General features: G+C 39.4%; 1 protein-coding gene and 1 long non-coding RNA gene across 2 annotated transcripts in view; one reads left to right on the top strand and one right to left on the bottom strand.

The window, feature by feature from the left end:
- Positions 1–4457, top strand: part of LOC311608403 — a 201330-nt gene extending 196873 nt beyond the window's left edge. The window contains exon 4 of the long non-coding RNA XR_014782951.1: positions 4400–4457. This is a non-coding gene — a long non-coding RNA (uncharacterized lncRNA). The remainder of the gene's footprint in view (positions 1–4399) is intronic.
- On the bottom strand, positions 625–27940 carry LOC311608402 (uncharacterized protein ENSP00000383407). The gene is made up of 5 exons (XM_084800848.1): positions 27838–27940; positions 10631–10671; positions 4382–4419; positions 1806–1889; positions 625–882 (listed from the first exon to the last, which is right to left on the bottom strand). Exons 1-5 carry the CDS (start codon positions 27934–27936, stop codon positions 875–877), a joined length of 270 nt encoding a protein of 89 aa, XP_084656974.1. The 5' UTR covers positions 27937–27940; the 3' UTR covers positions 625–874.

Raw genomic sequence — 27940 nt, 5'->3', positions numbered from 1 at the left:
CATTCACTACCTTTTCACTGTAGCACTTACTGAACTACCTGCCTCCTAGCATGAAATCATAAAATGTAAAGTAAACAAAGAGCACTTCCAGGGGAAGCTGCCATAGGAAGTACAATGCGTGACAGTAACGCTTTGTGTGTGTGTGTGTGTGTGTGTGTGTGTGTGTGTGTGTGACAAAGTTTTAAACTGAAAATATCCACCACACAGCGCTGGCTTCCATTCCCGCAGATCTGTCTAAAGAGATATAAAAATATAACACCTGCTTATTAAGAGGATGACAGGTGGACGCATAAGCAAAATGGTGGTGATAGAAGAGCGATCATTTGCTCTGTTATGGATTCATATCACTAGTGTCTACATGACGAGACAAAGTCCAATCTAAGGTAATAACATTAACTATAACCTTTCATTACAATTAAAGAAAAATAATCCAGACAATCCAGAAATATTTCATTTATTAGTGTATTGAATAAAAAATAAATATTAAAAAACGGCTAACATCATTCACTAAAGTATTACCCAATCTTGAATACAGCTGTACTATTTAAAACAGTTATCAGAAGAGTAGCCCCACAAGAAGACCATCAAGGCTGGTGGATCTGGACCTAGGTGAGCCTGCACAAACTGTTGCACCAACCAGGGTCAATGCTTGCAGTAAACCTAGATCCCCCTGCTCAGATCGAGCCAATGGACAATGTATTCTCTGTGGTTGTAAAGAGAGTGCGAGCTGAGGCTGACATGAACTCTGGAGCCCCCGATTTGATCACTTCCCCTTGGTGGCGAGGCCCAGCACACACAGAAGAAGGGGAGGCAGGCTATCTAGATGAGACCTGATATGCTGTGGCCATATGGTGAGGGAGGAGGTTCCCTTCTGTCAGGGGCCTAGGGGAAAGGAATAGAGCAAAAGAGGAAGGGAGAGTGGGAACAGGAAGATACAAGTGAGTAAATAAAAATAGGGATGTAATATGAATAAATCATAAAAAACTATTATTTTATAAGCAATTGTATTATAATTTTCAAAAATCAACTAAAATATATAATCAAATTATTTAAGCACCTATTGAGAAAATATATTAAATTTCCATTGCCCTAAAATATTTTTTTAAAAGTTAGTCATTCATCATCAAAAATGTTTCACTTGTCAAGAGCAATATCACTGTTACTTCTTGTTTCAATAACTTTGAGAGGTGGCATACAAATTAAAGCAAGCTTTACAGTTATAATGTCTATATTAAAAAACATTACGGGTTTATTTTTCTCATCATTATTTTTACAAACTAAGCAGTAGTAATTATGAACTCACCTGTTATTATTAAATTCAGCTATACCTGAGTGCTAATTCACTGATATAGAAAATCAAAACTAAAAAATGTAATTTTTATCGGTATTTAGCTATTTCTCCTAAATTACTATAAAAAACCTAACTATAATAAATTTAAAATATTGTTATCTTTCTAGATTCGTCCCCTTATGGTGATCTTTCAAATATTTAAAAATTATTGGCATATTAAAGATTTTTATGTAATATTTTATATAGAATCTTCATCTTTTCCCTTACCTGGAAACTTAGTTGGATTTTCCTTTATTCCCGTATGGGTATCTATGCCTCTTGATGTATATATACATGCATATATATGCACATATGTTAATAATTCATTAATAGTCTATCTTTCCACATTTGCTTTCTCTTTTCAACCAGACCACAATATTCTGTTTATTTTAATAGTGAAACATGTAAATTTTCCTAAGGGCCCTCAACTACTCTGAAAAGAGACAAAGTCAAGTAAGCTCAAGATAGCAATTACCTGTCAGTCCACAGGGCCTCCTGGTGTGACAGTCATGTGCAGCCTTGCTCGATTCCCTCCAGGCTGTGTCATTCACAGTTGTTCCTTTTAAAGTAAAACAGAGGGTCGATTACCAACCAGCACAATAGTAACTGTGCAGTCTGTAAGGATTTTGAACTCAAATGATTTGAGCCCACAGTAGTAACTTGGCAGTCATTAGCCTCTCCTAGGGAATCATCGGCACTGAGCAATAGCGGCAGGCTGCGCATTGGTTCCTTTATGTACACACGCTCTTAAGTGCTAGAGTTCACAGGTTTAGTTGAACAACAGAAGAACGTTACTGAGATGCTTCCTGGGAGTTTAAGATTCTATTGTTCCTTTAGTGTTTCCATGAATTCACTCTCATTTTTCCTACGCCCAATATGGCCCATCACTTTAACAAAACAATTAAGCATGCAGAGAGAATATGGAGTTATGAAGTTCCGTGAGCCATCAAATCCTTGGCTAGAAAGATTTACCCAGCTGTGTCCTCTGTACATTGAAATAAGCCTTGACATATGAAGAACTGTACCCAGTGAAGGGGAAACAGCCCTTCCAAGCCACTTACCAAAGACTATACATTCTACAGTCTTTGTCATATGTTGACATAAACAAATTATAAATTGTGCAAATCAAATGGATTACAAACTCAACATAGTGTTATATCTGAAGTCACTAGTACTCTGTGGACACTGATAAAGCAGACAAGACTGTAGTCTGTTTCTGCCACTGCTGTAAGAATATCGAATCTGATTAAATTGCAGATGTCCTTGCCAGATTAAGATCATCACATAGGTCAGTTAAACCTCCTAGATACTATCAAGAGATCAGTTTTGAAAAGAGAAGGAAAGAGGAATCAACTCCAGATTCCTATAGTCTGCAGGGAGGGTGGACAAAGAAGGGACACCCACAAGTCTACACATTTCAGTAAAAGAAATCTTTTTTCTTGTTATTGTTGCTGGGGGGGGGGGTTGAGAAGGGTGTGTGTGTGTGTGTGTGTGTGTGTGTGTGTGTTATGACTGTCTGTAGATTATATTTGTATGTGTGCATATTGAGCCAGAAGAAAATCTCTGTTGTGCTCTGTCATATTCCCTTGAGACAGTGTACCTCACTAAACCTGGAGCTAGGCTGGCAATCAGGAAGCTCCAGTGATCCTACTCTCTCTGTATCCTACAACTCTTGGGTTACAGGCATTTGTGGCCATGCCAGGTTTTAGCAAGGATGCTAGGGATTTGAACTCAAGACCTCATACTTGCATAGCAGAAGTTATTACCCACTGAGCTATCTCCCTCTACAAAAACGAACTCCTGCATAATCCAGATAGTTTGGTATTGAGAATATATTAAAATTTCTGCTCCCAGTATTCTGCTGTGAGAAGAGGGGTGAGATGGGAGAAGAGAAAGGGGAAAGAGAGAGAAAGAGAGAAACACACACACCCACATTCAGAGAGAGAGAGAGAGAGATGACAGACAGATAGACAGACAGACCGACAGACAGTTGGCCCATAAGCTTTCTAAATGACATTGATAGAATTTAATTTTCACTTTAGAATGAAAAGTCAAATCAAACAAATTACCCACTGTTATCACTAATAATGTTACAATGTTGGAAACTGAGCAGATTTGCTTCATGAAAAACCATGGGAGAATTTTTTATATGTACAATTATTCTCTTTCTTTTTCATTTACTCCTAAATTCCTAGATCAGAAAAGCTCTGTAACAGGTCGTCATGACCATGGACCAACAAAACTAAGTGCAGAGAGCTAGAAGATGATTAGCCAATAAGCCACCAAAAATATTCTCTTTAAATATAAAAATGATTATACCAAATAAACCAATGGCTTGTTTTAGTTGTTTAATACTAAATAGAAGCAATTTATTTATTTATTTATTTATTTATTTATTTATTTATTCATTGTACATCCTGATCACAGCCCCCTCTCTCCTTTCCTTCCAGTCCCATGCTTCCTCCCTCTTTTCCCATATCCCCTCCACTATTACTCAGAAAATGGGAGCCCCCCCCCAACCCACATCAGCTCATGAAGGCACATCAGGACTGAGCATGTCCTCTTCCACTGTGGCTGGAAGAGGCAACCCTGTCAGAGAGAAGTGATCAAAAACCAGGCAACAAAGTCTAAGTCAGAGACAACCCCTGTTCTTACTAGGGGACCCACATGAAGCCCGAGCTGCCTATGAGCTACATCTATGTAGCAGGCCTAGGTCCAGTCCAGGCATGGTCCTTGGTTGGTGTAGAACCATATTTCTTTTTTATTTTTTTCTACACACTTAAAAGACAACCTGCTCTGTTGTCTTATGGATGTGGGAGCAGAAGAAACAGCATTGGGGAAACTGAGCTCGTCATTCATGAACCAAAGCAGGGTGCTGGTGGTGCACGCCTTTAATCCCAGCTCTTGGGAGGCAGAGGCAGGCAGATCTCTGTGAGGTTGAGGCCAGCCTGGTCTACAGAGTGAGTTCCAGGATAGCCGGGACTGTGGGGGGAAAAGCCCTAAACTCAGAAAAAAAAAAAAACCCTAAATAAAATAAAATAAACCACTAACCAAATATTTTATCTTCAGGTGGAAGTTTCTGAAACAACCTAGAAAAACAAAAGAAGCAGAATCTTAGGTCTACATTTAGTAAGTAGTGTTTTAATCAAACAGATACTATCATGTACTGTGCCTTTGAGAGCTAAAGTAAATTTTACCTGTCTTTGAGGTCAACTATAGTCCTGAACTCTCCTGACCTTAGATGACAAGTCATAGTTGCTGCAAATATAATCTTGATCTGGAAATTTATATGTATATGGATAAATTAATGCCCATGAAATTGAAAAGGAAAGAACTGAGCTATTCCTACATATACTAAAGAGAAAATAGAGGGAAATTTTTCCCAGGCTCTCATGCCGGCATATCTACAGGAAGCTAGTTTCAGACGTTTTCTCTGATGCTTCCTCCTCCATCACACACATAGGCATACACGCACTCACACATACATACACACACAAACACAAATGCACAAACACACACACATATACATACATACATGCATATCCAAACACATACAGACACGCACACACACACACACACATACAGCCGAAGAGAACTTCAGATCCACCCAGGTCATATTTGCATGTAATCCACACAAATCCTCTCCTATTTTAAATAATTTCTAGAATATTCATAACAATTTTGTTATAAATAATATGAAATTAGTTGTTTCAGTGTTTGGTTTAGAGAATTATGACAGGAATGATGCTACTATATGTTCAAAATATACTCGTTAAGTCTACATATAAAAGCTTCCATACGGAGTGATGGCTGTAATTCTAAGTACAGTAATACTTGTGCAAATTACTATAACCATTATACTCTATAGCAAAAACAATCACAAAAGAACAAAATGACAGATATGGGAAACTTTAGTTAGAAAGTTGATGGATAACTGTGCACTCCATGGACCTGTCTGAACTTCCTGAGCAATCTCACCATGGCAAAAGTAGGGATGAAAAGACAGGAGATGTAATGCAATGCAGTTGGTAGTACTCAGACAATACATAAGCACACATAACACATACATACATACATACATACACACATACATAGATACATATATATATACATACACACATACTTACATACAAACATGCATACATACATATATACACTCGTGTGTGTGTGTGTGTGTGTGTGTGTGTGTGTGTGTGTTTGTGTGTGTAAGAAACGTGGATGTTCCACATTTTGGAATTTAACTGAAATGTTGGGGAGAGTATATAGAAAGAGCATGTATGAAAAAAGTATTACAAGGCCTGAAACATAAAAAATTCAAGGAGTTCATGTATAAGTCAGCATCTTCAACAAATAATTGGAGGTAAATATATAAAAAGGTGAGGGACTGGAGAGATTGCTCAGCATTTAAGAGAATTCTCTGCTCTTCCAGAGGTCCTGAGTTCAAATTCCCAGAAGCCACATGATAGCTCACAACTATATATATATTTGAACCAAAGCACCGTTCTTATTTGTACTCTGATTGAAATATGCCAATTGTAAAAAGATACTTGAGCCTACATTGAACTTTTAATGTTTATTCTATATGTGGCGATATTTTGTGATTTTTCTTGTTTGTGTTCTAGTGAAGTAGAGGTGTTGTGATTACATATTTAAATAATAGCTCTTATTTTATAACAGCATATTGAAGCATGAAATTATATGTATGAGTTCTGCTTTGTAAAAATACCTAGTGGGGATAGGAATCAGAGACTAAAATGAAGAAAGATAAAACAATATTGATGCTTGTTCAGGCTTGAAAATGTGAAATCATCTTGACTATTGCTTCTGTGACAAAGGATAGTAATATGATAATTGAAGCAAGTAGTTTGTTTCATATATGTGGAGAAATATGCACATCCTGTGCAAACAACCAACTGGGTTGCAGCTTGGTCCCACTGTCGGTAATCCTTACAGCCAAGTTTACCCTTTTCTCTAAACCTAGGGGTTAAAGCAAAATTACTTATAGAAGCTTCTTTTAATATACTAGTACATCAGAGGCACAGGCTTATGATCAACCAACCAACATCTGATTTGAGTTAAAGCCCATTCCACAGTATGGAATCCATATCCTCCACAGCTTAGGTGACAAAGAACTTGAGACCAGATGGGCCAGTTATCTGGAGTAAACCCAGACACTGCTGTTCTGCAGCAGTAAAGTGACTCCTGATGAAATTCTGCTGTACTCACCGGTCAGTGAACACTATGGAATAGGATGCAGAAAAAGTCCAAGAGCCAACAGAATGGAGGACACCAAGGAAGCAAGACACTCTTACTCGGTAAGGTCAAAGCACATCTGAGTTCACACAGACCGGGGCAGAGTGCACAGGGCCTGCGTGGTCTGGACCAGATGGGGTCCTACAGCTGAGAGGAAAAGTGGACACTCAACACTGTCCCTAAGCCAAAAGCCATCTCCAACTGATAACCACTTGCAAATGAAAATTTAGTTTTCTCTAAAGGAATCTTACTGGGGAAACAAACTACTCTCAAGGATAGGCCGCATGCCCAGCAGCAGATGGCCAATAACAAACAAACTTTTAATTTAATTTTATTTTGTTTTATGTGTATATGTGTGTATATCTGTGTGTGTATGTATGTCTGTGTGTCTCTGTATGTTTGTGACTGTGTGTGTATGTTTGTATCTATTTATGTTTGTCTATGTGTGAGAGTGTATGTAGGTCTCTGTGCGCGTATGTTTGTGTGTCTGTGTATTCAAAACCTTGTTCAAAGACCTTGTTTAAAACAGGGTGTCCATTATTTCCCTCCATGTAAGCCAGTCTAGGTGATGGCTGTTATATGGGTGAGATGTACCTCATAAATGGTAGGCAGTTGGATATTGTTAGTGGCCATTTGGGGAGGATTCAGAAGTATGAATTTGCTGAAGGAAGTGTGTCACTAAGGACAGGCTTCGTATTTTCAAATGACTCCTTTGTTTTCTCTCTTTGTTTCCTGTTTGTGGTTTGTCATGTGCGCTCAGCTGCTGTTCCTGCTGTGTGTCCACATACTTTCCTGCCATAAGATACTCTTTTTTGTTTTCGTTCTTTCTCTTTTAAATGTTTTATTTAAATAATTTATTCTGGTTACATCCCTATTATTATCCCCTCACTTTGCCTTCCCTTTCCCTCTCTCTCCTTAACTCTCTGGAACCATGTGCCAAATAAGCCCTGCCTTTTTAACTTTGCCTTGATCTTGGTGTTTTATTGAAACAAACAAACAAACAACAACAACAACAAAAACCCAACAAAACAAAACAAAAGCCTGTGGCAGAAGTTGATACCAAAGAGTGGGGAATTACTGTTAGAGACCTGATAGTGTGAGGGTTTGTTTTGGTTTGGTTTGGGTTTGGGTTTTTAGTTTTTTTGTTTTTTGTTTGTTTGTTTGTTTGTTTTTTGTTTGAGAATTGTGGAAGATGTGGACACTTTGGACTAGAAAAGTAGTTGACCACTCTAAGCCCAGATTAATAGCACATCCTAATAGGAGCTGGGAAGACAGGGTGCTGAGGGCCATGTAGACCTTGGAGGCCAAGCACAAGAGGTTTGCCAGTGGCGGTGGGGGGGGAGGGTAAATATTAGCAATTGGGCTAGGGCCCGGGCCATTCTGGTGACCTTTGGGCAAAACATATGGCTGCTTTTTGCCCTTGCTGTAGCTACTTGCCTGAGCTTTAAATTTTAAACTAATGGACTAATTCTTTGGTGGAAGAGATTTTCAGGCAGCCTGCTACTGATTGTCACGTGGTTACTTGTAGGCACTTTTATGCAGTTCTACAGTGAAAAGAGAGCAAATGGGACATGAAGAAATACAAATGACAGTGTGGAGAGGAAAGGGACACTGCAAAGTTAATGTCAGAGCCTAGCACTGTGCTGGAAGAGAGGCTGTAACTGAGAGTTGGACCATTAAAGAGCCATCAAATTTGCACTGGAATGAAGGAAATGGCCCCTCCCCTTTGAGCTAAAACCCTGCCCAGCTAATCTTCCAGCTAGCAAAAGGAAAAGGAAGGGCCTTAAAGAAGTGTCTGCTGTCAGAAAGCTTGCATGTGTGACACGCAAGCTGCTGCAAACGGAGTTCCAGTGGAGCTGGGCTCACCCCCACGTTGGTAGCCAAACAAGGCAAAGTTGTCCACACTGTTCTAACTTTCGAGTCCTGAAAAGCCCATTACCAAAATGGGGCGTGGCATTGTCCTCTATGGTCATGGAGAGCTGCTGAAGGTAGGTTTGAGTTAGGGAGGCCTTGAGAGGCGGCTGTGGTAACACTGTGTAAGTGAAGCCTGAGTTATAGTAAAGACCACAAGATCTTGGTGTTGCCAAGGCCATGGGACACATGCCAAGGAGAGCTGCGCACAGGCATGGAACCAGCTGAAGAGAGAGAAGTGTGTCTCAGGCAGCATAGATAAAACGGCAAAGCCACCCAAGCCCTTTGAAATTGGACACGGCGGTGACGGAGGTTGAGTTTCTTGCTGGAGTTTGATCTTACATTGGTCCGCTATTTCCATACTATGCCCCACCCCGTCTTCCATTCTGGAATTGTAATATATATTCCATTCTACCGTAGGTTGGAGTATGGAATGTGCCTTTAAAAAAATTTTTTTTTATTTTAGAGAGGTTTATAATTGAAAGGTTTCCTTGAGTCTCAAAAGAGACTTTTAGATTTGGACTTTTGAATAGTGTTGATATTGGAAAACTATGGGAACTTTAGACATTCTAAGTGGATTTTGTTATGATAGGTCCACAAGACTATGGGGGACAAGGAGTGAAATGTGATGGTTTCAGTGAGCTGCCCCCTCCCCCAAATCTCAAGAACTTGAATACTTGCTTCCCAGCTGTTGTCTGTTTGTGGAGCAGTCAGAGGTGTGGTCTTGCTAGGTGAAGTGTGTTACTGAGGCAGGCTTTGAAGTTTTAAGATTCATGCCTTTTCGAGCTGTCTCTCATTGTTTCCTGCTTATGGTTCAAGATGTGAGCTTTCAGTGACCAGTCCAGCCAATATGCTTGTTGCTTGTTTACATGCTATTCCACCATGATGACACTTGCCTCCACCCATCTTACCATTGGAGCAACGTGGTGCCACCATACTTGAGTTTACACAGGTTCTGGAGATATACACTCAATACAACATGTTTACAGGGTAAGCCCTTTGCCCACGATGACATTTCCTCAGACTCAGCTAATAAAATAAAAATTAAAAAAAAATAAAAATATCCAATACAAAATGTTTAGGACAGGTCATGGATGTGCTAAGAACTGAAAAATGTCTTTAATCTTAGTTTACTGAGAGTCTGGGCATATTGATCAATTTAGTTTATATTGGAAAAGGCATACTTTGGTGAGCACTGGATGCTTTTGGAATCTATAATTTGTGCAAGTAGCAATCAGAGGCCAATAGCTACACTTTTCTTTGAGTACTTGACTTTAAATTAATAATGTCTCTATCTATATAAGAAAAAGAAAACAGGTGGACGGGAGTGGAGGTGGGTTAGAAGATTGGGGTGCAGTTAGGGTTAAACAGAGCCCTCCTGCCCTGTTCCAATGGCCATGCTATGCTTGAAGTCACTGCCACTGATGAAGTCCAGCCGCCTCTCTCTGGCAGGAGCTCTGTTCTATTAATTGCCCAACCACACACTGAGGATATGCTTATATCCTCAACAAGGAGAAAGTGTCGGGCCAGAAAGAATATGCAAGCAGAGTGAGCCAACCAGGAGAGGCAAGTCTCAGAAGAGAGCTTTGTACAAGTTGTATTTGGTCTCAGAGCAATCCAGTGTGTGAGGAAGCAGTATCCCATGGCATCAGCAAACCGTCTGGAAGTTTCCTCATAAAGCATCTTCCTGCGCCCATGCATGTCTTGCTTATTAGCTGAAGTCCCATGACCTTATACAGCACGTGTGTGTCACAGCTTTTGGCAGCACGCACAGAATGGAAAGCTAGGCCTGACCTAAATAACCAAACCTCTTTCCAAACACATTTCTGTTTGGATTAGAAGAATTCTTTAGAAGATTAAATAGGTCAACGATAGACACATGTTTGGAGCAGGTTCCTGCTTTAACCCAAGCCTAGTTTAAGCACATTTTTTCTTCTCAAAATTTAATTTTCACATCCATGCCAACAGGAATGTCGCAACTGCAAATCCCTGTGCATCAGCACAAACAGAGAAATAGCAGTGGGTAATACACACCTAGATTTGTGCATGACAGAAGAGAAATAACTCAGGAAATCCACTAACATTCTACATGTAAAGCTACAAGAATTTACTGCTCACCATGTAAATACAACTTACGTTTTTCTTATTGATTTTTCAGCTCCAAAGTTAGAAACTTCCTATAGAAAAAAATAAAATAAAATTAGTCCAAGAAAATGGGGAGATTTTTGGGTATATTTTATCTTTGCAGATAAGCTAACTATAGTTCATTTTGACATTTTTCCTCTTGAAGAGACTACTACCTTTTCTTTATTTTGGCAAGGTCTCATAGAATCATGTTGTTAGGATTTTTGCCTTTTGCTTGTTTGTTTGTTTGTTTACATCATGTGGCGGTGTGGATGGCTGTGTGTGGATGGTGCACACTATGGTGTCATGTATGGTGCACACATGTATACACATATATGTGTAAGAACCAAAGCCATAAGATGATGCTGGCTGTCTTCCTCTGTCATTTTCTGCCTCTTTCCCTTGAGACAGCATCTCTCCCTGAACTTGAAGTTCACGGTTTTCTGTTAAACTAGGGGTAAAAATAAATAAATAAATAACCCCGTGGTCTTCCCATGCAATCAGTGACCTCCAGTGCTGAGCTGTAAGCACGTGCATTCGTGCACCCACACCTGTGCTCTGCCATGGAATCTGTGGTGCAAATTCTTCAAGTCCTCATTCTTGTCCAGCTAGTGTTCTGCCTGACCGAGCCATCTTCCCGGGCCTTGTCCTTGTAGCTTGGAGGAACTTAAGACGCTTTTCCTACTAAAGTTCGTACTTTATTTTATTGCCCTTCCCTTGTTTAAATAAAATTGATCTTAAAAATGAAAATCTGGAATTCAATCCTCAGTCACTCGGCCCATGAAGACTGAAGGGGAAGGAAAGATGATAAAGTATGTTAAGTACATTAGATCGTAGCTTCTGTTGAGAAAGTAGCCTGTCACAATACCCTAAGGGTCTTGAAATACATTTGTGACTCTTCTGACCTTTTTTCTTCAGCAACTGAATGCTTGTAAAAATCTCTCACATTGTAGGAGAAGAATATGTCACCACCTTTGTTTCCATTCTTCAGAGAGCCCAGTTTTCCCCCAGGCACCTTTAAGAGCACTTCTGATTCTGTACTTTTTCAGCTTCTTCTTTTCAAAGCCATGTACTAAACACGTACAGTGTGATAGAAAACAGATTTTGGTCGAGAAAGGGTGCTTTGTTTTTTTGGACAGATAGGAATTTGTATACCAAAGAAAATTGGGACCAGTATTATTCTATGTGTGGGTGGGTGGATGTAAAAGCTGGAAGGATGGAGATATATTCACAAGAGAAGTTGGTTCCTTTACTCAAATGGTTAATCCTATTAGTCTATGTAGTCCAATTCCACACAATCTATGCCCTGAACAGGGATTAGGGAACACATTCTCTAACCCTTGTGGTGTTTGGATGCAGATGTTACAGTGAAGGACACAGAATTTTCTATTTTCCTGGTTGTTGAGCTGAGCCCAAATGAAAGCATATATGCTGACCCCATCTTAGAATATGAGAAACAGCTTCTTGGACAAGTTGAAAATGTGGAGGAACCCCAGGGTAACTAGTAGGGGAATGTAATGCACTCCATAAAGATATGGGCTACAGCCTGTGAGATGCAATATCAGCTTATCAGGTGAAGGAGCTTGCTACCAAGCATAGTGCCCTGAGTTCTATTCCTGGGGTCCACATGACGGAAGGACAGAGCTGATGCCTTAAATTGTCCTCTAAACTGCACATGTGTGTCATGGCACATGCACACACACACACACACACACACACACACACACACACACACACACACATGAACATACATACATGCATTCACTAAATAGATAAATAAATGTGACATTTTTTAATAGATGTGGAGATCATAGGCCAAATCCTAGGGTGGGCTTGGATATATTAACAGACCTTTGAATTAATGTCCAAACTGACCATTCCTTGGGTTATCTCTGCTTTCTCATGCATGTCCTAAAAACAATCATATCTAGACTTTTGTGAAATTCATTAGGTCTTGGTCCAGAAGCAAATTATGTGCTTTTAACCCAATGAACAGAAATGGAAGTTTAACCAGCTTTGTAATGGCCATGAGGATAGATCCCAGTCACCAGTCTCTGTAGCTATGTTTTCCTGTCACATCTATGTAGAACTTAGTATGAAGGAGACAATGGTATGTTCCCACCATCTATATACTCGAGGCTGAACTAGCTTCAGTGTCCCAAGCATTATCGACAGGCTCTATGCAATTCAGCCCAAGTGACAAGAGCAAGCCTAGGTAGAATTCTTGAGATTGCAAAGAGATTGCAAATCTTACACTCAGTCAAACAGACCTCAATGTCTAATGAAGTGTGTGTGTGTGTGTGTGTGTGTGTGAGAGAGAGAGAGAGAGAGAGAGAGAGAGAGAGAGAGAGAGAGAGAGAGAGAGAGAAATACAATACAAATATAGATTTTGCAATAAGGAAACAGGCAACAACAAATAGCTTTTGTGTTTTCAATCATTCAAACAACAGCCTCTATGAGGCAACCCATATCAATACTTTATTGTGTCTACTTTCAAGCAGATTAATTTCAGAAGACACAAAATTCTCAAGCAACTGAGACTGGAGTGTATGAGTTCAACAAGGAAGTTGAGCACATTATTCAAGCCACCTCCTATTTCATTTGGGTGCAAGGCTCCTTTAGCCCCCACAGTCAGGTTCTGGACCTCAGTTAAGGTGATTTAAGTCCTTATGGCTGCTAGTTTTGATGAAAGAGACACAGTCACCCTTTGGCTTGAGGTATAGACATCTACGCCAAGACTAAAATTATTTCAAAGAACTGCAGAAATGTTGAGGGCATAGAAGGTCAAATTCTCTCCAGATTATCTATTTCATTCTCCTTTACAGGAATTGAGGTATCCAATATTTTTCTCAAGGTAAGTCAATTAAAGTTTTGAATCGTTGGTTAAATTTTTTTCCTATAATGAGTCCTTCAGAAAAACACATAGTTCATATTTCTGTTTAATGTTTCCTAAAATGGAAATTAACGTAGCTCTCTTTGGACAAACTCTTTCCTATAAGGGTAGGGTAAATCGGGCAAGTTAAATGCAGGTCTTAAGTGTGACTGTGGGAGGAAAAAGAGAACACTTAGACAGGGAAATATCTACCTACATGGAGGAATAGATCTTGTCTCAGGCTGTAGCATGGTTATAGATTTCTACTAAGCTGGTGAAGCGATTTTTTGTACTGCTGTGCCAGACTCAAAGCAGATGTGGGAAATATAAATTCCTTTCCTTCTGACTTCTGCTTATACAGACCAACTGTCATGTGCCTTGTAGTGCAGACCCTCGGTTTCTTATGCCTAGAAGGACATGTCAAAGAGAAACTATACACATGGTTAATTTTGGAAACTACATACATGGTTAATTTTGGAGCTATGGTGCTCATCCCCCTCCTCCCCCAGATGTGTGTTTTCTGCTCTATTCATATGTGCATAGGCATGTATGTATTGTGTTCTCAAGTCCAAGAGAAAGGAACCATTACAGAAAGTCAGTGAAATAATTGTGCCTCATTCCATTATTGGACATTTGTCACAAATATCAGATAATACTGAATCTTATTACTTATCATTTCATTAGTTCCCAAATCAAGCCAAAACCATTGTTACTACCTTTAATAATTCATTTAATTTTTGCTCCAGGAAAAATTTGCCTATTTTCTTACTAAAAACTTTTTTAAAAAACAGGTAAATGATTACAAATCGGCCAGTAGCAATTATAGAATATGCCCAAGTTGAGTTATTGGGAGGTGAATGGATGTAGGCTCCAGGAGAGTAGGGGTGCAAATAACTCTGAAACTAAGATTGTAAAATCATGCATATAACTACAAAGGAGACAATCTCACTGAAGGCATATATTTTCAGTAGTCATTGCCGTCTTTCAAGTCTCACACCAGTGTTGCCAGATGACTGTCTAACAGGGGAGAACTTAGCATTGCATCCTGGTTTTACAAGTCTGACTTTCCAACTATGAAGTCAAAAGTTAACCTGACACGGCTATATTGGCAGTGGCTGCTGCCTGGCTAGTGGAACTACTAACGGTGCTTCTGCACCAGAGGAAATGATTGACAAACTGATGACACAAATCTCTTGGTGGATTTTTAAGACTGCAAAGCTGATGCGATCTGACCTGTGGCTTGCAAATGAACAAACTAGGCTCAAGGTGGTTATTAAATGATAGCTGCTTTGCTTAGATTTGGAAAGCAGAAGATTTACTTATTCCTACGCTGTGTGGTAAAGAGGAAAACAGTTCATTTTCATTCATTGTAGAGTACTTGGCTGACACCCTAGAACAAAGAAAGGGTGACCAACAAGAGAAAAGCATCAACACGGGTTTAATAAAATGTTATATAGCGTGTAAGAAATGAAGACCACCAAACCTCAGAATAACCTGTGTAGTTTTAAGAGCAGTCATCTAGAAGCACGATTGGGGAACAAAAGAGGTCATGACCTAGTAATAATAAACTAGAGGAACTTAGTGCCTGTCACCCTGTGGCTTTTTTGGAGGAAGGGAGGAGTTCAGAGTGACCTTTATAAGTTTCACAGCTGTATTAGTGAAGACAGCATGGGGAGCTCTGTCTTTTGGGGGCTGTGTCACCAGAGACACAGGCCTTCTAATTTCTATGGCCCACTTCAGGAAAGAAGTGGCTGAGGCAAGACAAAGAGACCTCCCTGTTGCATGCAGCATCTCCAAATAGCTTCCAACCTAAATTACTCAATATACCAAGGTCACATATGTTGGCATAGTACTTCTGGCACCCATTAAAGCTTTGCGGGCAAAGGAGGGTTTCATGGAATCTCACAATTATCCAGCACCCATGGCTATTGACCTGGACCTCAGGATCACCTGAGGAAACACTTCCTTCTTTGAAGATTAAGGGAACAAACCTACACAGAATGGACCAAATGTATTATAGATACAAATACACACATGTGCTATCAATCATGTTATCGAAACAAATAGATGAATGGTTTCTTCTGAATATTTATATAGAATTCTAATATCATATAAGAACTGGACACAAACTCATCCATAAATGCATACAAAATGTCTTCTGTTAAAATATATAATGTGAATTCTCTTTTGTTCAATTCATTCTCTCTCAATAATGGGGACTATTCACTTGCATAACCAAAATATAAAAGCCAGTAATCCTAAGAATGCCACATGAAAATGCAGTATTTTTTCTACATGTGTCTTAATATCATATGCTTCTGCAAAGTTCCAAATAGGTTCAAGAGAGCCATGAGAGTCAATAGATGCTCTTTTCATTTATTTAACTTTGATGTTTTGTCTCATTGTATAAGAGGTCAAGTCTGGGGCTGTATGAGTGCCAGCCAACCACTCTACCAAGGGTTGCAGCTTACCTCTCCCTTACATGTCTAAGACACCCCTATTGACCTATTCTTCAGGACCAGTAAAACTGACTACTTTCTTTTTATTTTATTTTACATTTATTCACTTTACATACCCATTGTAGTCCTGTCCTTCATCTCCTCCAGGTCCCACCTTCCCTTCCTCATGCCCCTCCCCCTCCCCCCTCCCCTATTCCTCAGAAAGGGGGAGCCATCCTTCCCTATCATCTGACCCCAGGCTATCAGGTCTTATCTGGACTGTCTGCATCCTCTTCCTCTGTGGCCTAGCAAGGCTGCCTTGCTGGGAGGGAAGTGATCAACTAGTAGGCGCCAGAGTCCTTATCAGAGGCAGCTCCTACTCCCCATATTATGGGACCCACAAGGAAAGTGTGCTGCCTATCTACTACATCCGAGCAGGGGGTCTAGGTCCTCACCATGCATGGACCTTGCTTGGTGCATTAGTGTCTGCAGCACTCCCCTCCTCTGTGCAGATTTGTTGGGTCCACTGGTCTCTTTGTGGAGCTCCTGTCCTCTCTAGGTCCTTCTATGCCCTAACTCTTCCATAAGACTTCTTCACACTCAACCAAATGTTAGTCTCAGCATCTGCTTCAATCCCGTGCTGGCTGGAGTCTTTCAGTGGACCTCTATGGTAGGCTCCATCCTATTCCTTCTCTTCAATCACTTCTAGCGTCTTTTCTATTTGCCCTTCTGAATGAGAATTAAGCATCCTCCTTAGGGTCGTCCTTGTTATTTAGCTTCTTTATATCTGTGTATTGTAGTGTGGTTATCCTGTATTATGTGCCTCATATCCACTTATAAGTGATTACATACCATGTGTGTCTTTCTGCGTCTGGGTTACCTCACTTGGGATGATGAGAATTCCCAACAAGGGAATATCCAATGACCAAGAAACACTTAAAGAAATGTTCAACGTCCTTAGTCATCTGGGAAAAACAAATCAAAACAACCCTGCAATTCCATTTCTCAGCTATCAGAATGGCACATACTGGCCAGAATGTGGAGAAAGGGGAGCACTCCTCCATTGCTTGTGGGACTGCAAACTTGTACAACCACTCTGGAAAGCTGACTACTTTCAAAGTGCACCTAAATCCATCAAAGACCTATAAATGTATCTGTTTATCATTACAATTCTGTTATAGAAATAAGACAAGAGCATATGCAATTGAATTACAATAGTAATGCAAATATAATAGAGTCCATCCACCCATTAACACTCTTGCCTCATCTCTGTGCCCAGCTACAAAAGTCATGAAGGCATGTCCCAACTTGCGTAATAGGTCAAACAGCAAAGATGAATGTTGGTAAGTCTGAGCCTAGTTGGGTACAATACATTGCTACGACTGACATGGTTTTGATCTGTGTTTTCTAATTTCATGATGATGCATATCTGCAGAATTATAATGATGCAATGCAAGTGCTTTACCTCCAGGAATTTGTTCAGTCTCCCTATCAATTCTTCAGGGCTGATACTCTTACTACTACCTTCAACTTGTAGATGTACATGCACCTGTCATTGAGATCAAGATTTCACAAATAAGCACTATTGGCCATGAGCACGATCTTCTCCAAAAATATGCAAGGGAATGCTATACCATATGTCACTGCTAAACAAACAACAAAGAAAGTACATGTTTCTTGCATCACTAGTGCCAATAATTCAACATTACTTGTATGGATATGATGATGTGCTATAAAGGTATTAATCATTTTGTGAGCCGCACAACCACCGTCATCAAAACTGCCCAATAAAACAGCATGTTTAATTTAAAATAAGGGATTCAGGAACCAAAGTATGTAAGTAACAGTCTACACACAGAGACTTCTTCATCCCAGCATACTGTAATAATGACAAGGTTCTCAGGGAAATAGATTTCATCTGGCTGTAAGCATGACACAGAACAAAAGCAATAGTTAGGTCATGCATCCTTTTGGAGAAAGGAGACAGTCTCGCCAGCCTGCATAGCTCCTGTCTCAAGGTAACCATTCTAGAGAGCTAATGAATTCTGAATTATCTACTAGGGTGATGTATAGTGTGCACACAGCCCTTCTTCTCAAAGCAGATCATATAACTTGTAGTGCCTGCAGAATGTACAGGGGCCATATCTAATCCATCAGGTGCAGAGCTTGTAAACTGCATATGAACTTTGCCATCTGTCCGCTGGTGTGCTAAGTGAGCTGTCTCTCAATCCTGAAGGAACAAACTCTTCTTGTGGCACTGTAAATATCCAGGGTGACGAAGCAGGTTGCCTAGGGGATGGTAATTTGCATTATAAGAGATTCAAAAATTTTTTTCCAGGTTTATTGATACAGGAAGCTATTCAATAGCCTTAAATTTGGTGTGACTTATGAAATTATATTTGTACAGGATTTCAAATGAAAAAATAACTAATATTTGTTACAATTTATATGTCCTCCTAGTAATATTATCATGTTGCCGAATCCTCATAGGCACAAAGGGAATTGGAGCATGCCAAAGAAGCTGGTGAGAATACACTAGAAACGAGATGAGCAAGCTATCAGATGCATTCTTAGTGGTGAAGCATCAGGCCAGTGCCCCAACCTGGTCTGCTACTAATCCAGGCAGGATCCCCAGATCCTCTACAAACCTCTCTTAGATCATCCAATGCAGAATGTGGGCAGGGGAATCAGAAGTCTGAAACCCCTTTTGGGTGAAAACAATCCAGATTGCTGCTGTTCTACCCCAAGTCAGTAGGGACCACAAAAGCTTTTAAGACACCATTAAATTGGGAATGGACTCTTTTTGCTTTACAGCTTTTTCTTTCAAACATGATTAAAGAGATAACTGTGTCTTTCATTTAGTTTCAATTCGTAATTGTATCATAAGCCTAGGAAATAAGAAAGGGAAGAGGGCATAATTAACCTTAATCCATTGGTTTCATTTTATTTTAATGTAAGTCTCTATTTACAGGAGGAAGCTAATTAAATCCACCAAAGAGTGCTCACATATGAATCGGTGGCAGAATAGGTGTATGTGATCATAGTTATAATGGGGAAAATTAAACATTAAAAAAAAGTGCTGCCGTTTTAAATAAGTTCAATCTCTGTTTTATATGTTGGTTTCTTATGAGTCATTATACAGTGCAGACATCAAGGAAAGGATTGCGTGCACTGTTTTGACACCGACTCCTTGTGTTCGTTGTTTAATGAATACCTGCCTGATGGGTTGCCATTGTGAATCTCATTTTCTCCCGTTAGTGTCTATGTTATTAAATGTGTATGTTATTAATAGCTACATCAGTGCAGATGCTAATATGGAGACAGAACAAAAACTTCCAACTCTAATAGTTAGGGGCCAAGTGTCACATGCTGATAAGCGGAGGATAGAATGCTAACCTGACAGTCACCTACCTCTGCCTGGGCATTGCTCTCCTTTTCTAAGACGCATCAGTTCGTTCATGTGTAAAGCGCTAAGCCCTAAGAGCTTTCAAAAGCCTTTTGTTAAAGGTGTTAGAGCTGCAAGCCTTGAGAAGGTCTCAACTTCCACCCTTCTGCTTCCTTCTTTTAGGTTCAGCTTAGAGCTCACCCCTTCCGATGAACTGTACTGTTAAACCACAGACCACAGTGACGAGCTCAGTGTGAGCACTAATTAATGGTGACTTGCTTCGTGCCACTCCTCATGGTAATAATGTGAAATGCTTGTCACCTTTATTCTCGCAAGCAGGTTAAGAGGTAGGGAACAATAATTTTATTTTATTTTTGTTTACTTTTATAAGGTAAGAAACAAGGCTAGCGTTCTTGTGCAAATTCATACGGCTGATAAATGTCAGATGGAATCTTCTGTTTAACTTTCCAAACATTGTATTTATGATTACCACATTACAGAGTTTAAAAAAAGCCTTTCTGAGAATTTTTACGGAAGTTAAGCTTGATATTTATAATACAGAATCCAATCACACAATTCCTTATGTTGCTGTCTGTGTATTTAGAGTGTATATATTTCTGTCCTTTGTTTACCCTCAAGTAATTTCTTAAGAAATAGGAAGGTGATGATGGTAAGAAAATAGTATGGAAGGAAATAAGGAAGGAAGGGGGAAGTCTCTTTCTAACATCCATGCCAGCTAGTGAAAATGTATAGGAGACAGAGGGGAGGGAAGAAAGAAAGAAAAATGTGTGCAAAGACAGAGAAAATGCAGAGAGAGAGAGAGAGAGAGAGAGCGAGAGAGAGAGAGAGAGAGAAAGAGAGCATTCTTTATATGGACACTAACATCTAAAAGAGTAGATTTCTTCAAAGACCAGTTTGCAGACTGGGCAAGGTGTCCATTAATTTAAGTGAAATATATACATATTATATATACATTACATATATTATATATGTACATATATATATACACACACACATATATATAAGCATTTTTGCATCCCAGTAAATAAACCATCTAACAGAAACAGCCTGAGAAGGGAAAGGTAGCGTTTGCTATTATTTTCAGAACGATCCATCCATCATGATAGGGAATGAATGACAGGCAGAAGAGAGTGCACCGGGAGCACAAGGTAAGAGGCTGTTCACATGAAGTAGAATACAGCTGGAATGTCCAGGTATATTCCCCCGCACAAGGCTCGGGGACCACTGACAGAAATTTGCTTTCCTTTCTTGGTACTTTAACTACTGCCTCATGCATTATTACAAGCTAAAAACAACGGGCTGCACCTAGAAGCCTTAGGACTGCCAGCAGTGCTGTTCATAGGCAGAAGAAAGGATGCAAAAGGCAGAAGTACCCTTAAGCTGTCCTTCCTGTGGTCTGTAATATTTTGCTGCTCCCTTCTCTCCAACACACCTTAACCATTAGCACAGTGCACATTCAAGATGTCTAGTGCAGATAGAGCTAGTGCCTCTAGAACGGAGCAAAACTAACTGGCCATAGGAGATTGAACTCCTGACCTTGGCCTCATTAGTGCTGCGCTCTAAGCAACTGTTAGACACGCATCATATTGTTTGTCTTTAAAACTGCACTTGACTCTGCTATATTACCCTCTCCTTAGCATCTGGTAGCTGGGAACAATTTAATTGATTTCTCCTGTGTTTTTTATGAGCACAGAATGTCGATGAATGAGTAGTTAGAAAACTAAACTTGCATTTAAAAACTACAAGGGGGAAGAAAACAAATTATGAATGTGCAATTGAGCACATGCACCCGTGATGGGCTTTCTTGTTTATAGTTGTCCCCTTGTAGTAGGTATCTCAGACTGAATTGTCAAATATGGCACTATATTTGGGGATTTGAAGCAATTTGTGGCGAGTCAAATCTCAGGTTTTCTAGTGCATATCAACAATAAATCCTATTGCTTCCCCTTGTCCAGCCAAGGGGAAAAAAATCAATGCTTTTAGGTACAGAATGCTGATTACAATTATTTTGAACGGTTTTGAAAACGATATCTAAGCTATAGTGATAGTTTGACTTAAAGCCATTTAGGCAAGGATATTAAATTAAAAAGATTGCTCTGTCCTGGTGTGATGGCTTGCAGAGAGGGGGAAATGGTCATTAACATGCAGTGTGCCAGGTGGCTAACGTGGGCAATAACATTTAATCCTCACCACAAACTAAGAAGCAAAACATTTCTATCCACAGCACTCACAAACTTAGGGTCAGAGTAATTCAATAACAGTCCCAAGGACACACAGTTCCCAGCCAGGGAGCAGGAATAAAATTCAACTCTATTAACTCCATTGCCAGCTCAAGATTTTTTTTCTGCTGTGGTCCTCTAGATAATAGATTCATTTAGCATATATATTATATTCTTGAATCCTTTCTCTTATCATAAACCCATCCTCCGTACTTCTCGCCTCCCCTAAACACACCCTTCCACTCAGCCATGTTTTACCCCCCTCTCTCTCTTGTGCAGTGTGTGTGCACACACCATTCACACACATGGCTCTACAAGCTCTACCTAAAGCCTTGACTCTGTCATTTTAGGTAAGACTGTCCCCTCTCCTTCCTCTTGACCTCCACCTGCCAGGAGCTTGGGAAACGTTTCGTGTGGCAACTGTTTTGTGATTTATTCTCTATTGTAGCCATTATAAATCCTTGTCCTTTGCCATTTCTTTCCATATTAACTCATGAGAAGTCTCCTTTACAAAGCCACCAATACTGCAGGGGACTTGCTTTATGTCCCTGTATCAAATGTTTACATTGGAACTGGGACCCGGAAGGAGAAATGATGCTGATAATTTTCCCAAGACACAGAGAAGTCCCACCTACTGAAAGTCAGCCACCCTCACACCTACTGCAAAGGCATGCCTGCCGCAAGCCTACCTCTGTGCAGAGGACAAGGGCTAAAATCCACATTTTAAAGGCTCATTCAGGTATGGAGAATAGACAGGACACATTCAGGTAAAAGTTGGGGGAGCAGAAGGGACCGTAGAGGCACATCTTGTAACCCTTGTGACCTTGTCTAAGATCTGAGAAGATGTAGCTATGAGTTCCAGACAGGAAACCTTGGTTGCAGCATCTCACTTGGTAGTAGCTCTAAGAATGAATGGATTCTGAATTCTTTCATAAAAGAAGGGGGTTGTCAGGAGATGAGGAGCACATGGTTTAGCCATCCTGAATGGGATCCTACAGTAAGCTGTTTCAGGAAATCAGATGTCAAAGATCTCAGCACTCAGAGGTTGTCCTCCATATGCCCTTTTATTCCAAGTGGAGATAAAATGACTCAAATAAAGGAGTTATGGGAAGATAATACAACTGAAGGAAGCATCTTTTGTTTTGTTTTCAGACAGGCTTGAAGGGAAATCCTGAATATTTGCTTTGGAAAAATTAAGGTGACCTTGATTGGGAATGAAGGAACCAAATATGAATTCCTTTAAATACAAATGTACTGCCTTAAAAAAAATAGAAATGAGTGATATTTCATTTATCCTGTCTCAGACACTGTCAACAAATAATTGTCACCACTAAGATATATTATACTTGCTTTATATATTCTTTGGAATATCTCATATGTTTTACACATTAGTCTTCTGCATTTAAAAGTAATCATTTTTCTAGCACTCACTTGGTACCTGTCGCTATATAACTCGGCTTTAGGGCAGGGGTTGTGTGCTACAGATACGTTCCACTGCATTTCATCATTTCTATTTTTGTTCTTCAACAAATTTTAAAAAGTAAAATCTCTACGTCTAGCTAAGGAGCTACAAACTCTCAGTTGCTTCTGAGAGAAGGGAAACTAGTGTCCTGTGCAGAGATGAACTCCGGGATGGGTTATCCGATACTGAGTGGCCTACCCTAAAAGCACATGAGGACAAGAAACACTAGATGGTGTCAGAGGTCATATTTATATATTTATTCTTACATACATACACCATGAGTTTTAAGGGGATTTGAAGTGGGCATGATAGGGTTTATAAGGAAAAGCAGGAAGGCAGAAATTACATTTTAATTCAAAAATTGCAAATCAATATCTATATATTTAAATTAATATTTTAAAATTGTTAAATAAAGCCTGGTGTGGTGGCGCACACCTTTAATCCCAGCACTTGGAGGCAGAGGCAGGTGGATCGATGTGAGTTCGAGGCCAGCCTGGTCTATAAAGCAAGTCCAGGAGAGTTAAAGCTACACAGAGAAACCCTGTCTCAAAAAACATACACACACACAAAAGTTAAATAGCCACTTTTAACTATGGACAACACAAACCCATGCTCTCTCATCTGGAAATCCCAGCTTTTCTTCTGGAGTCTGAGCCAGCAGCTCCTCTGATGTGTACCTTTGTGTTAAACCCTTCCACAAACTGAGTGAGTAGAAGTGGGCCCTCTGCAACCCAACATGGCCAGGCTAACTCAGACACCTGCTCTCCTACTGCAGAAGGAAATGGGTTAAGAGAGTTTACGTATCTTCTCCCAGTCATACACCCTACAAGGAGCAGTGCTGCAAAGACAGTTCATCTCCACTCAGAGCTCACACTTACAAACACTGCATCGCTGGTCTCCACTATGATTAATATTTTATCTAGCTGAAATGACAAACCTTCATTAATTCATTCATATTGCTTAAAATTATTTATTGAATGACTATGATGTGTGAGATATAAAATAAAAAAGACAGTCTTTGTCCTCTATGTTCATTGTTTTAAAAGCTCAAATTTCTTATCATTTTAATTTATGAGATACAAAATGAATTGGAAAATTGAAAGTTATTTTCTTCCGTTAATCAATATCAATTGCATACCAGATAATTCAGGCTTGATCCAGTTAACCCCAACTTGGCAGAAATACAAATATTTTATATTCTCTTTTTCTAAATCAAGACATTTATTACCTTTGAACATCAGAAGGAGGTATTAAAATAGGTACAGGTTCAAGCATTTATAGTCTACATCTAAAATAATGTGACAACAAAGTAGTCAGTGCTCAAGTGACAATATTAATGTACTATCCAGCATACTGATTTAATTGCATAGTTTGTAACACTGCGAAACATCTTACCCACTTTTAGTAGCATTTCTCCAAAGCCCCCATGACTGTGTGTTGATTTAAGAGTAGGCCACTAAATACTTTTAAATATTACAGTCAAAATGTTAATAAAGTCTCATATTTTAAGCCAAGCCTCCTCTAGACTGGCTCTCTATTAATAATCCCTCCTATAATTGCAACTAAGGCACAAGCCAGGTGTTAATGATCCCGTTCATCTAAAGCCTCAGGGAGACGCCGTTTCCTTTAATACTTCTACTAACCTTACTTAGGAAGTTGTCTCTCACCAGATCCTCCATCCCCTTTGCAACCCAGAAAAGTCTCGTGTCCACATATGGAATGCCACATCATGCTTAATATAGTGTCTCCAAAATAGTAACATGTTTAATAAAGATGTGTGAATAAGATCATGTTCAGCGGACTAAAAAAATACTTGATTCCAAGGACTTTGGTGGCACCTTTTCTGTCAGGGAAGGTTTACAATCTCAAGCTGACAGCGAGCAGCCTCAACTCTAGGTCAGTTGACTTCAGAGGCCTTCTCGCTGCATTGCTTGAAAACCAAATCCCGGCAGTATTATTTATTTTTCAACTATTTATCTAATGCATTCCAAACCATCTTTTCGTCCCTTGAATTACTTTTTTAAAACAGGAAGTAGAACACTAGAAGGAAAAAAATATCCATTATTCAGAGGTTCAGAGAAAGAACTAAGAAATCTTTACACTACTAAGTAAATAAACAAGAAATGAGTTCTGTACAAAGATTTTTAATTCCATTATTTATAAACTGTCTTTAAGTATTGAAGTTAGCTTCATTAGGAATGTAATAATTAGCAATAGCAATATGATAAAGACTGTTTTTTTCAGAGAACAATTAAATGATGGGATAGATGGCTTGACGCTTCAGTTTCATGGGGATGTATGTGTATATGTGTTTGTATAGTGCACATTCATGTGTGTTCATATGTATATAGGTATACATGTGTTGGGACTGGGTATGCACTGAAAGTCAGAGTCAAGACTTGTCTCTCTGGCCCTGTCCACTTTACTTTTTAAATTATGTGTGCATGATGCAAATGACAGATGGCTTCCTGTGGCAACACCTACCTGTTTTCCAAGACACTCTCTTTTATGGATCCCAGTGCTCACTGTTTCAGACTGTAAAAACCTGCTCATCTGTAGGATCTGCCTATTTCTGCCCACCCAGCACTGAGGTTGCAAATGTGAGCAACCATGCTCAGCTTTTACATGAATATGCAGGAGCCAAACTCAGACCCCCAAGCTTTCACAACAAGCACTTTACCCTACCAACCAAGCCATTGCTCAAGCTTCTGTCTGCCTTTGATTGCCACAGGGTTCTCTCACTGGCCTGGAACTCACCCAACAGGCTGTGTTGGTTGGGTAACAGCCCTAGGACTCCCTAATACTAAGTTGTAAGTACAGATCTCATGCAGCCCCCCCCTTTTTTTTACATGGATTTTGGACATTGAACTCAGATCTTTAGCAACTGAACCTCATAAATACACATCTATAAAAATGCTTCCAAACACACATACACACACACACACACACACACACACACACACACACACACACACACACCCTGTATAGAATATATTTTGATCATATTCAACCCTCATGCTCTACAAACTTCATTAATGCTGCCTTGTGCACATGGATGTAGGGCCATCCATTGGATCATAGGAACCTATGGGTAAGGACAAACCCCTAAATAAGATGGATGCTCTCTCCCACAGCCATTATAAACTGACAAATAGGTCCTTTGTTAGGTGTGGGGCTCTATGAGCCTTTCCCTTATCCAAACACTATATTTTTAATTAAATCCTGAGAGCTGCATGAAGACAAGAGTGCCAGTTTAAACATGTTTTATTACTACCTTTTGATTTTGCAAGATCAGTGATGTCTGAGAGAATTCAAGTAGACAGGTAAGCCATAACCTTATTGTTCTGCATAATTATTCAACTGACACTTGTAAGGAAACATCTTGAGGCTCTTCAGTCTACTCAATTATTTTCTTTTTAATGATAGAAGGAAAATGCTTGCCAACACTTTTGCAGTGTCGTCTGACGGCCTCCATGTATGTAGTCTACCTCACATTAATGTGTAAGATATTCATGTCAATCAGCAACAACACCTTAGAGAAACTCAGGAGAAAGTTTTCACTGCATTACTTTCCAACTAATTCTACTTCTCATAGAATTTGTTCACTAAAACTTGTTCCTAGTTCATCTATACTGGGAAACAGAGACTTATATAAGCTACAAAAATAAGTTTTTAATGTCACCAAGAATGGTAGGTGTAAAGGTAGGTGTAAAACTCCAGACTGTTTTGTGGTAACCTTTTCTTTAGAGCAACAGTTCCCCAGGTTTGACACTACCTAACCTCATTCTTTCTTAATATAAGCCATTTATAAGTTATTTTCAAGATTACTAAACATCTCTAAAATTACTATGTAAATAAAAAAAATGATTGTATGTAGACATATCACCCAAACCAGCATCTCACTGAAAAGGAGAAAGTCCATTAACTGTAGCATTTTTGTGTGTTTTATTGGGGGAAAGTGTAATTTAAAAAAACAAAAGATGCATTTAAAACTCATTGTTAAGATATTTTTACTTTACACCACAAATGAAATAAAATAAGTTAGAGTGAGCCAACAGCTCAACTAACAAGATTTCAAACTGTGAATTAAAATAAGCTTATTAAAACAAAATTATTTAAAATGCAGTGCCGTCAACTAAAAATGTGTATTATTTTTAGGTAGATGCCTGCTTCTTTCAGAAGTTACAGAGCTCTTCATCTACAACAAATTAAAATGAAATTCACAAAAATGATTGGCATTTGGTAACACATTTTTGTAGATGAACAGTATGCACAAATTCAGAAACAGTTTAATAAAGTGGTAGGCTATAGATTTGGAAAGTAGACAGTAGTATGCTGGAATTGGCACTTGAAGTAACCAGTAGTTCAACATTAAATATTATAGGCTTGGTATTAACTCTCAGTCAGTTGGCATTATCTATTGCCGGGCCGTTTAAGCCACAGAAATTAACAAAGCACAACCCCTGGTATCTTTTACATGTGCTCAGGTCTGGTTTACCAGACTCTACTGACTCAGACACAGGCACTTTAGCATGCTCTCTTGAACACGCACTGGTTTACTGTCTTTAGCAAACAACCTTGCCTTTCACTCCTTCAATTAGGTCAAGAAAACATGTGATAAAGTTGCTTTGAGGATTGAGTTAACTTATGTAGTTAAGTAATAAGCCATCATAAAAGCTACAGCAATAAAAAGAAACTCAGAAGTGAAAAATAAATGCAGAGTTCTATGACAGTAGCCATTTACTGACTTGAGACTGTCATTGACCAGTGAGTTTAAATAGATAATGGAGAAGAAACCCATCCATGTGGCAGCTTCACTTACCACAAAGGCCTTGTGATCTGCTTGTCCTGTCTCCTCACTTCTGCTACTGGTGCTTTCTTGTTCAGCTTGCTGTGGGTTTGGCTCATATATGCTATCCATTGAG

This window comes from Acomys minous (assembly GCF_964271855.1).
Source record: "Acomys minous genome assembly, chromosome: 11".
Classification (NCBI taxonomy): Eukaryota; Metazoa; Chordata; class Mammalia; order Rodentia; family Muridae; genus Acomys; species Acomys minous.
The sequence above is the reverse complement of the archived record's forward strand: the minus strand, read 5'-3'. Positions and strand labels throughout refer to the sequence as shown.